Genomic DNA, 12,604 nt, shown 5'->3' with positions numbered 1-12,604 from the left:
TCCAATCCCTCACAGTATTCCCTGGTGGTCTTGTAGTCTTGTGGTATCCAATCCCTCACAGTATTCCCTGGTGATTTGTGGTATCCAATCCCTCACAGTATTCCCTGGTGGTTTTGTGGTATCCATTCCCTCACAGTATTCCCTGGTGGTCTTCTAGTCTTGTGGTATCCAATCCCTCACAATATTCCCTGGTGGTCTTGTAGTCTTGTGGTATCCAATCCTTCACAGTATTCCCTGGTGGTCTTGTAGTCTTGTGGTATCCAATCCCTCACAGTATTCCCTGGTGGTCTTGTAGTCTTGTAGTATCCAATCTCTCACAGTATTCCCTGGTGGTCTTGTAGTCTTGTGGTATCCAATCCCTCACAGTATTCCCTGGTGGTCTTGTGGTATCCAATCCCTCACAGTATTCCCTGGTGGTCTTGTGGTATCCAATCCCTCACAGTTTTCTATGGTGGTCTTGTAGTCTTGTGGTATCCAATCCTTTACAGTATTTCCTGGTGGTCTTGTGGTAGCCGATCCCTCACAGTATTCCCTGGTGGTCTTTTAGTCTTGTGGTATCCAATCCCTCACAGTATTCCCTGGTGATTTGTGGTATCCAATCCCTCACAGTATTCCCTGGTGGTCTTCTAGTCTTGTGGTATCCAATCCTTCACAGTATTCCTTCATGGTCTTGAAGTCTTGTGGTATCCAATCCCTCACAGTATTCCATGGTGGTCTTGTGGTATCCAATCCCTGACAGTATTCCCTGGTGGTCTTGAATTCTTGTGGTATCCAATCCCTCACAGTATTCTCTGGTGGTCTTGTGGTATTCAATCCCTCACAGTATTCTCTGGTGGTCTTGTGGTATCCAATCCCTCACAGTATTCCCTGGTGGTCTTGTGGTATCCAATCCCTCACAGTATTCTCTCGTGGTCTTGTGGTATCCAATCCCTCACAGTATTCTCTTGTTGTCTTGTAGTCTTGTGGTATCCAATCCCTCACAGTATTCTCTTGTTTTCTTGTAGTCTTGTGGTATCCAATCCTTCACAGTATTCCCTGGTGGTCTTGGGGTATCCAATCCCTCACAGTATTCCCTGGTGGTCTTCTAGTCTTGGGGTATCCAATCCCTCACAGTATTCCCTGGTGGTCTTGTGGTATCCAATCCCTCACAGTATTCCCTGGTGGTCTTGTAGTCTTGTGGTGTCCAATCCCTCACAGTATTCCTTGGTGGTCTTGTAGTCCTGTGGTATCCAATCCCTCAAAGTATTTCCAACTGGTTTTGTAGTCTTGTGGTATCCAATCCCTCACAGTACTCCCTGATGGTCTTGAAGTCTTGTGGTATCCAATACCTCACAGTATTCCCTGGTGATTTGTGGTATCCAATCCCTCACACTATTCTCTGGTGGTCTTCTAGTCTTGTGGTATCCAATCCCTCATAATATTCCCTGGTGGTCTTGTAGTCTTGTGGTATCCAATCCCTCACAGTATTCCCTGGTAGTTTTGTGGTATCCAATCCATCAAAGTATTCCCTGGTGATCGTGTAGTCTTGTGGTATCCAATCCCTCACAGTATTCCCCAGTGGTCTTCTGGTATCCAATCCCTCACAGTATTCCCTGGTGGTCTTGTAGCTTTGTGGTATCCAATCCCTCACAGCATTCCCTGGTGGTCTTGTAGTCTTGTGGTATCCAATCCCTCACAGTATTCCCTGGTGATCTTGTGGTATCCAACCCCTCACAGTATTCCCTGGTGGTCTTTTAGTCTTGTGGTATCCAATCCCTCACAGTATTCCCTGGTGGTCTTGTGGTATCCAACCCCTCACAGTATTCCCTGGTGGTCTTTTAGTCTTGTGGTATCCAATCCCTCACAGTATTCCCTGGTGATCTTGTGGTATCCAACCCCTCACAGTATTCCCTGGTGGTCTTTTAGTCTTGTGGTATCCAATCCCTCACAGTATTCCCTGGTGGTCTTGTGGTATCCAACCCCTCACAGTATTCCCTGGTGGTCTTTTAGTCTTGTGGTATCCAATCCCTCACAGTATTCCCTGGTGGTCTTGTGGTATCCAACCCCTCACAGTATTCCCTGGTGGTCTTTTAGTCTTGTGGTATCCAATCCCTCACAGTATTCCCTGGTGGTCTTGTGGTATCTATTCTCTCACAGTATTCCTTGGTGGTCTTGTAGTATCCAATCCCTCACAGTATTCCCTGATGGTATTGTGGCATCCAATCCCTCACAGTATCCCCTGGTGGTCTAGTAGTCTTGTGGTATCCAATCCCTCACACTATTCCCTGGTAGTTTTGTGGTATCCATTCTCTCACAGTATTCCCTGGTGGTCTTGTGGTATCCATTCTCTCACAGTATTCCCTGGAGGTCTTGTAGTATCCAATCCTTCACAGTATTCCCTGATGGTATTGTGGTATCCAATCCCTCACAGTATTCCCTGGTGGTCTTGTGGTATTCAGTCCCTCACAGTATTCCCTGGTAGTTTTGTGGTATTCAGTCTCTCACAGTATTCCCTGGTGGTCCCCTCACGTGCTCCCTCATATGCAGAGTCAGCAGAGGGTAGGATAAAGACTTAGATCCTCTCTTCCTGTGGCTGCCTGGCCTGTATGCCATCTGTTGAATGCTCTCTGCTCATCTGATCTCCTGCACATTACATTTAATCACATGACTTGCAGGAGAATAAGGAAGTAGAGAGCGGGGGGCTGCTACAGAGGATGTAGCGGAACATCCTGCACTGGAGGAGGGGAGCTTCTTTCATAAACCCCACCGCCCACTAGCTATGAATGCAGGGGAGCATGGGGGGGGGGGGGAGTGGAGCCAGCCTAGAGGTCATTGCTTCTCGTTTTATACACCACAAGTAACAATGTGTTCTTCTCCTGCAGATTAGTGAGGTGACCACAGAAGGGGACATGGGACGTAACGTCATGTAACAAGATGTGCAGCTCTAGAGGGAAGCGTCAACATCCTCTGCTGCCTGATCAATAAAGAGTTTATAACACCATCACTGCTCGAGTTTGAGACATTTATTTTTGTTTTTGTTTCTGTTTTTTATTCTGATATATATACTGTATATCTTACTAATATTATAAATGTGGAAGTTCGGATGTTTGTTACTCGATCACGCAACAATGGCTGAACGGATGTGAATGAAATTTGGCACAAACATAGCACATTACCTGGAATAACATATAGGATACTTTTTTATTCCCATAACCAAAAAGGGGGCGGGGACAAATACAAATTTCACTGGGAAAATTTAAACTGCAGCCATGCTTGCACTGTTAATGGCAGGGATCTCAGACTTTGCACAGTTGGTCACTGGGTGACTGGGATTGATATATTTAGAAAAGTGGGTGGAGCCTACAAAAGCCAAATCACAATTCACCTATTGATTTTCAAGGAAATATTTAATTGCTGCCATTCTTGCACTGTTATTGGCACAAGCCTCAAACCTGGTACAGTTGGTCTTTGGGTGACTGGGGTTCAAATTTGGAAAAAAAAGGGTGGAGCCACAAACAGCCAATCAGATTTGTTTCATTTCAATGCAAATTATTGATGCCAAAGACTGCAAAGCTCACAAAACGTGGTCATTGAGTGTTTGTGTGTTAGGGGTAGAAAAAGTGGGTGCAGCCAACACTAGCCAAATACATACCCGAGCAACAAATTTAGAAAAGGGGGTGGAGCCACAAACAGCCATCATAAAAATACACTGTACAGAAACACACACAGTATAGAGATATGTACACATGCAGTAGAGAGTAACACAGTAACGCACACACACATGCACATGTATTATTATTATTATTTATTATTATTATTATTATTATTATTATTTTTTTTTTTTTACAACACTGACGTTTTCTGAAATACTTTATAGAGTACATGGTCATGTCACTGACTGTCCTCAGAGGAGCTCACACTCTAATCCTACCACAGTCATAGTCTAATGTCCTACCATATTATTATTATGTATTTATATAGCACTGACATCTTCTGCAGCACATTACAGAGTACATAGTCATGTCACTGACTGTCCTCAGAGGAGCTCACACTCTAATCCTACCACAGTCATAGTCTAATGTCCTACCATATTATTATTATGTATTTATATAGCACTGACATCTTCTGCAGCACATTACAGAATACATAGTCATGTCACTGACTGTCCTCAGAGGAGCTCACAATCTAATCCTACCATAGTCATTGTCTAATGTCCTACCATATTATTATGATGTATTTATATAGCACTGACATCTTCTGCAGCACATTACAGAATACATAGTCATGTCACTGACTGTCCTCAGAGGAGCTCACAATCTAATCCTACCATAGTCATAGTCTAATGTCCTACCATATTATTATTATGTATTTATATAGCACTGACATCTTCTGCAGCACATTACAGAATACATAGTCATGTCACTGACTGTCCTCAGAGGAGCTCACAATCTAATCCTACCACAGTCATAGTCTAATGTCCTACCATATTATTATTATTATTATTATGTATTTATATAGCACTGACATCTTCTGCAGCACTTTACAGAGTACATAGTCATGTCACTGACTGTCCTCAGAGGAGCTCACACTCTAATCCTACCACAGTCATAGTCTAATGTCCTACCATATTATTATTATGTATTTATATAGCACTGACATCTTCTGCAGCACATTACAGAATACATAGTCATGTCACTGACTGTCCTCAGAGGAGCTCACAATCTAATCCTACCATAGTCATAGTCTAATGTCCTACCATATTATTATTATGTATTTATATAGCACTGACATCTTCTGCAGCACATTACAGAATACATAGTCATGTCACTGACTGTCCTCAGAGGAGCTCACAATCTAATCCTACCACAGTCATAGTCTAATGTCCTACCATATTATTCTTATTATTATTATGTATTTATATAGCACTGACATCTTCTGCAGCACTTTACAGAGTACATAGTCATGTCACTGACTGTCCTCAGAGGAGCTCACACTCTAATCCTACCACAGTCATAGTCTAATGTCCTACCATATTATTATTATGTATTTATATAGCACTGACATCTTCTGCAGCACATTACAGAATACATAGTCATGTCACTGACTGTCCTCAGAGGAGCTCACAATCTAATCCTACCATAGTCATAGTCTAATGTCCTACCATATTATTATTATGTATTTATATAGCACTGACATCTTCTGCAGCACATTACAGAATACATAGTCATGTCACTGACTGTCCTCAGAGGAGCTCACAATCTAATCCTACCACAGTCATAGTCTAATGTCCTACCATATTATTATTATTATGTATTTATATAGCACTGACATCTTCTGCAGCACTTTACAGAGTACATAGTCATGTCACTGACTGTCCTCAGAGGAGCTCACACTCTAATCCTACCACAGTCATAGTCTAATGTCCTACCATATTATTATTATTATGTATTTATATAGCACTGACATCTTCTGTAGCACTTTACAGAGTACATAGTCATGTTACTGACTGTCCTCAGAGGAGCTCACACTCTAATCCTACCATAGTCAAAGTGTAATGTCCTACCATATTATTATTATTATGTATTTATATAGCACTGACATCTTCTGCAGCACTTTATAGAGTACATAGTCATGTCACTGACTGTCCTCAGAGGATCTCACAATCTAATCCTACCATATTCATAGTCTTATGTCCTACCATAGTATTATTATGTATTTATATAGCACTGACATCTTCTGCAGCACATTACATAGTACATAGTCATGTCACTGACTGTCCTCAGAGGAGCTCACACTCTAATCCTACCACAGTCATAGTCTAATGTCCTACCATATTATTATGTATTTATATAGCACTGACATCTTCTGCAGCACATTACAGAATACATAGTCATGTCACTGACTGTCCTCAGAGGAGCTCACAATCTAATCCTACCATAGTCATAGTCTAATGTCCTACCATATTATTATTATGTATTTATATAGCACTGACATCTTCTGCAGCACATTACAGAATACATAGTCATGTCACTGACTGTCCTCAGAGAAGCTCACAATCTAATCCTACCATAGTCATAGTCTAATGTCCTACCATATTATTATTATGTATTTATATAGCACTGACATCTTCTGCAGCACATTACAGAATACATAGTCATGTCACTGACTGTCCTCAGAGGAGCTCACAATCTAATCCTACCACAGTCATAGTCTAATGTCCTACCATATTATTATTATTATGTATTTATATAGCACTGACATCTTCTGCAGCACTTTACAGAGTACATAGTCATGTCACTGACTGTCCTCAGAGGAGCTCACACTCTAATCCTACCACAGTCATAGTCTAATGTCCTACCATATTATTATTATTATGTATTTATATAGCACTGACATCTTCTGTAGCACTTTACAGAGTACATAGTCATGTTACTGACTGTCCTCAGAGGAGCTCACACTCTAATCCTACCATAGTCAAAGTGTAATGTCCTACCATATTATTATTATTATGTATTTATATAGCACTGACATCTTCTGCAGCACTTTATAGAGTACATAGTCATGTCACTGACTGTCCTCAGAGGATCTCACAATCTAATCCTACCATATTCATAGTCTTATGTCCTACCATAGTATTATTATGTATTTATATAGCACTGACATCTTCTGCAGCACATTACATAGTACATAGTCATGTCACTGACTGTCCTCAGAGGAGCTCACACTCTAATCCTACCACAGTCATAGTCTAATGTCCTACCATATTATTATTATGTATTTATATAGCACTGACATCTTCTGCAGCACATTACAGAATACATAGTCATGTCACTGACTGTCCTCAGAGGAGCTCACAATCTAATCCTACCATAGTCATAGTCTAATGTCCTACCATATTATTATTATGTATTTATATAGCACTGACATCTTCTGCAGCACATTACAGAATACATAGTCATGTCACTGACTGTCCTCAGAGAAGCTCACAATCTAATCCTACCATAGTCATAGTCTAATGTCCTACCATATTATTATTATGTATTTATATAGCACTGACATCTTCTGCAGCACATTACAGAATACATAGTCATGTCACTGACTGTCCTCAGAGGAGCTCACAATCTAATCCTACCACAGTCATAGTCTAATGTCCTACCATATTATTATTATTATGTATTTATATAGCACTGACATCTTCTGCAGCACTTTACAGAGTACATAGTCATGTCACTGACTGTCCTCAGAGGAGCTCACACTCTAATCCTACCACAGTCATAGTCTAATGTCCTACCATATTATTATTATGTATTTATATAGCACTGACATCTTCTGCAGCACATTACAGAATACATAGTCATGTCACTGACTGTCCTCAGAGGAGCTCACAATCTAATCCTACCACAGTCATAGTCTAATGTCCTACCATATTATTATTATTATGTATTTATATAGCACTGACATCTTCTGCAGCACTTTACAGAGTACATAGTCATGTCACTGACTGTCCTCAGAGGAGCTCACACTCTAATCCTACCACAGTCATAGTCTAATGTCCTACCATATTATTATTATTATGTATTTATATAGCACTGACATCTTCTGTAGCACTTTACAGAGTACATAGTCATGTTACTGACTGTCCTCAGAGGAGCTCACACTCTAATCCTACCATAGTCAAAGTGTAATGTCCTACCATATTATTATTATTATGTATTTATATAGCACTGACATCTTCTGCAGCACTTTACAGAGTACATAGTCATGTCACTGACTGTCCTCAGAGGATCTCACAATCTAATCCTACCATATTCATAGTCTTATGTCCTACCATATTATTATTATGTATTTATATAGCACTGACATCTTCTGCAGCACATTACATAGTACATAGTCATGTCACTGACTGTCCTCAGAGGAGCTCACGCTCTAATCCTACCATAGTCATAGTCTAATGTCCTACCATATTATTATTATTATTATTATGTATTTATATAGCACTGACATCTTCTGCAGCACTTTACAGAGTACATAGTTGTGTCACTGACTGTTCTCAGAGGAGCTTACAATCTAATCCTACCATAGTCATAGTCTAATGTCCTACCATATTATTATTATGTATGTATATAGCACTGACATCTTCTGCAGCACTTTACATAGTACATAGTCATGTCACTGACTGTCCTCAGAGGAGCTCACGCTCTAATCCTACCATAGTCATAGTCTAATGTCCTACCATATTATTATTATTATTATGTATTTATATAGCACTGACATCTTCTGCAGCACTTTACAGAGTACATAGTTGTGTCACTGACTGTCCTCAGAGGAGCTTACAATCTAATCCTACCATAGTCATAGTCTAATGTCCTACCATATTATTATTATGTATGTATATAGCACTGACATCTTCTGCAGCACTTTACATAGTACATAGTCATGTCACTGACTGTCCTCAGAGGAGCTCACGCTCTAATCCTACCATAGTCATAGTCTAATGCAGGGTTGCTCGTAAACTACGCCAGCACGAATCTACGCATCGTAGTACGCAACTACGCATCGTAGTTCGTAGGCGAAGTTTAAGAACTACACATACGCATTTCCGCGTAGTCGTAGTCCCGCTATGCGTAGCTTCGCCCGCTACGCGTAGTTGACGTATGTATTGCGAAGTCAACTACGCGTGCGGTAACTGCATTTATATGGGTCATTGCGCATGCGCAGAAACTTTATTGCCCTTTATACGCATACAATTCTGCATTGGATGTTGCAATGTATGCTTATATTAGTTTGTGTATGCGCATAGTTAGCAGATTATTGCGGAAATTTTTCCGCATAAGGGCATAAGCGGTCGCATCAACTACGCTACGCAATACGTGAAGCTTGCGTATTTTAATGCGTAGTCTACGGTAAGCTAACGTAGCGAAGTGGCTGCTTTTGGAGCCGAAGACTGCGAAGCGTATTTGCGTAAAAATACGCGTAGTTCCAGCGTAGCGAAGTTGGCTGACTACGACCATCCCTGGTCTAATGTCCTACCATATTATTATTATGTATGTATATAGCACTGACATCTTCTGCAGCACTTTACATAGTACATAGTCATGTCACTGACAGTCCTCAGAGGAGCTCACAATCTAATCCTACCATAGTCATCGTCTAATGTCCTACCATATTATTATTATGTATTTATATAGCACTGACATCTTCTGCAGCACTTTACAGAGTACATAGTCATGTCACTGACTGTCCTCAGAGGAGCTCACACTCTAATCCTACCATAGTCTAATGTCCTACCATATTATTATTATTATGTATTTATATACTACTGACATCTTCTGCAGCACTTTACAGAGTACATAGTCATGCCACTGACTGTCCTCAGAGGAGCTCACACTCTAATCCTACCATAGTCATAGTCTAATGTCCTACCATATTATTATTATTATGTATTTATATAGCACTGACATCTTCTGCGGCACTTTACAGAGTACATAGTCATGTCACTGACTGTCCTCAGAGGAGCTCACAATCTAATCCTACCACAGTCATAGTCTAATGTCCTACCATATTATTATTATTATGTATATAGCACTGACATCTTCTGCAGCACATTACAGAGTACATAGCCATGTCACTGACTGTCCTCAGAGGAGCTCACAATCTAATCCTACCATAGTCATAGTCTAATGTCATATCATATTATTATTATTATGTATATAGCAGTGACATCTTCTGCAGCACATTACAGAGTACATAGCCATGTCACTGACTGTCCTCAGAGGAGCTCACAATCTAATCCTACCATAGTCATAGTCTAATGTCCTGTGGAACTGAACTTTTGCACAGGACAAAATGGAAATGTAGAGAAACGTACCCTGTATAAAGTGGATCAAAGATAAACTTTTACCGATTGCATAATTCTGTTCCTTACAAATAGTTTATAGGGCATTCCTCAAGCCAAATACTTTTTTATGGTTTTAATACTCTAATTCCCTATAAACTAAATAAGCCTCGCCCACAGCTCCTCCAGCAACTAGGCACTTTGAGACTCATGTGGGTGGGGCGACCTCTGGATAGATAGGTGTGCAGACCTTGTAACTGATGATTAGGATGATGTCAGCCTGGCTTGTTCAACATTTCTTAATTCTGTCCCCAAGCTTCATCTTCCTGGACCTGGGAGTGACTTTTCCTGGATGGAAGTGCAATTGGTGCATGGCCAGTTAGACTGGCTTTAGTTACGACATGGATTATGCCAGTAAGTACAGCCAATGGTGTAACTGTAGCTATGACTAGGAGGCCTCACACTACTGGAGACTGGCTCTATAGCCATGTATGCAATCTGCAGTGTCCATTGGCATGTATGGCTGGAAACTCTATGTAATTGCTAATGGAAGCTTTTCATATACTATACTATGTGTTTCTTACTTGTGGGGGAATACAGCTCAGGATGACCCAGGGGCTTAAAGCAACCAAAAACTCTCTATTAAAAAGCAACGCTAAATATAATTTTGCCTTCCGAAAACAGAAGGTATTTGCGATAACTCAGCAGTCAGAGGGTGCATGTGCAGCGCGATGGAGAGCGGACATGTTTGAGAGAAACTCCATCCTGAGCTGAGAGAACCGGCACTTCCCAAGGCAAAAATAGCTATCAGATCCGCTCTTTTACTCTATCACCCTCGGTATCTTCTCACGGTGCGTGCGGCGCACACTATGGGGGGGGGGGGGGGGTCACTGTCCAGGCACACCAGCTCACGGTAAAATAAGTGTCTCTCTTCCCCTGAGCTTCCAAGATGTCAGGTACTTCAAGCTCCTCCCGCTGGGCCGTCGCTACAGGACTATACCATCCAAAACTACCAGGCGGAAGAACACCTTCTTCCCCCAAGCTGTTCGGCTACTGAACTCCAACCTCCCAAAGCCCGGCCCACACACCAGCGCGCTACATCCGGGTCGTTCAGCTGGTGCCCGCCGCTGCCTGCTTTGACCGATACCCAAATGGACTCGGGCCCTTTAACTGCACCTTACTACTAGTTACAGGACCGTACCTGCACAGCAGTGAAACAGTCAATACGAACTGACTACTGCATTTCTATTGTTCTATTGCATGTGTTGTCGTCTGTCTCATACTCTGCCTATGCCATGTGTACCACAAATAATTCCGTTTACAGCTCTTGCTGTACTTGGCGAAATAAAGTGATTCTGATTCTGGACTCTAGATCGTGACTCCTACTGCGACCTCCCAGAGCAGCAAATCCAACTCTGATCCTCTGACAAAAGGTGAGCGTGAGTGATGCCTGGATCCATATACAGTAAACTTTTCATTAATTTCCAAGTTGAGCCCACTAAGTCCACTCAAGCCATCTCACAGGAGCTGACGGCCCTCAGGGACAGAACCAAGTGCCTTGAAGTTAAAGCGGACCCAAACCAAACATTTTTTTAATTTAAAATATTTAGTTGCACCACTCTGACAAATACACAGATAAATAAACACTCCTTCAAGCCTATGAGCATCCTCTCTTTTCATAACTAGGGTTATACAGGTGGCAGCCATTAGCAATTCCTCCTTTACTGGACACCACCTACTCCACCAGTTTGCTGGATTTTGTTCCGGCAATTTGAAAGGAAGGGAGGTATTTCTCCAATAAATGTAAAATATTTTATATTTGTCGCTGAAAGGAGTGGTTGGTATTTAAGTTCATGTCACGGCCTTGTCAGATATCAGATGCCTTAGACTACTTAATTTCCTGGTGCCAGGACACCAAATAGTTAACAAAAGACACACACACACACACAGAAGTTGTGAGCCCAAGATCATTCTGTATTATGAGTTCCAGACTTCCTTATATGTTACAGAATACAGAATTTGCTCATGCGCAGTATATCATCATATGTCACCATAATTACAGAAAGTCATGTGATTTACAAGAAATAGCACAGTTCAATGATCACGGGGAAATATGTTATTTATGACCTTAAAGGTGTCCCCATTTGGGGCACTTATGGGTTTTTCCCAGCAAGAAGAATTTGACTATTCTCTACTTCATGCAGCCAGCTCTTCCAGCACAGATGTGTGTGGGTGGCTGATTGTTCTATAGACACATTAATATCACATTGATCAGATACATGTATGCTTGTATATGAAATTGATCTATATACTAATATATATATATATATATATACATATATATACATATATACCTACATATCCTTTCAGTCCCCCCTTTGGTCATTTCTTCCAAAGGAAGAAGATGACCATACTAAAGCCAATACCTAAAGCAAGCAGAGCTAGCATCACAGTAGGCAAAATTTTGATAGAAGTCTCCTAATGGTCAAAACACGAATAGCTATTTGGTAAAGTACTTCTAACAAAGAATATGATTAACTAACCTGTAACCTTAAACAACCAATTAAACAATGTTGGCCAATCTAATGGTCAAACAAATCAGAAAAATCAGAAAAGAACCAAATCAGAAATTACTCAGGAAAAAACCCAATAATTATTGTTCCTGATGCATATCAGAACTAAGAACAATTCTCTTTCCTGATGTAATTTAGTAAAAACCTTATGCGGACTGCATGCATGGAGCACGCTCATGTGTTTAACTTAGCCCGTGGCAGGAATATTTCTCTTAGA

At 41.0% G+C, this 12,604-nt stretch overlaps 1 protein-coding gene across 2 annotated transcripts in view; it reads left to right on the top strand.

Moving 5' to 3' along the window:
• The window catches only part of LOC137571118 (uncharacterized), a 209,164-nt gene extending 206,181 nt beyond the window's left edge, over positions 1–2,983 (top strand). For both annotated transcript variants that reach the window (XM_068279826.1, XM_068279824.1), the window contains one exon: positions 2,862–2,983. In XM_068279826.1, the coding sequence (XP_068135927.1) occupies positions 2,862–2,866 (5 nt within the window). In that variant the 3' untranslated portion in view covers positions 2,867–2,983. The remainder of the gene's footprint in view (positions 1–2,861) is intronic.
• The last annotated feature ends 9,621 nt before the right edge of the window (positions 2,984–12,604 follow it).

This window comes from Hyperolius riggenbachi, chromosome 4, assembly GCF_040937935.1.
Source record: "Hyperolius riggenbachi isolate aHypRig1 chromosome 4, aHypRig1.pri, whole genome shotgun sequence".
Taxonomy (NCBI): Eukaryota; Metazoa; Chordata; class Amphibia; order Anura; family Hyperoliidae; genus Hyperolius; species Hyperolius riggenbachi.
Note: the sequence above shows the minus strand (reverse complement) of the source record. Positions and strands in the feature narration are given on the sequence as shown.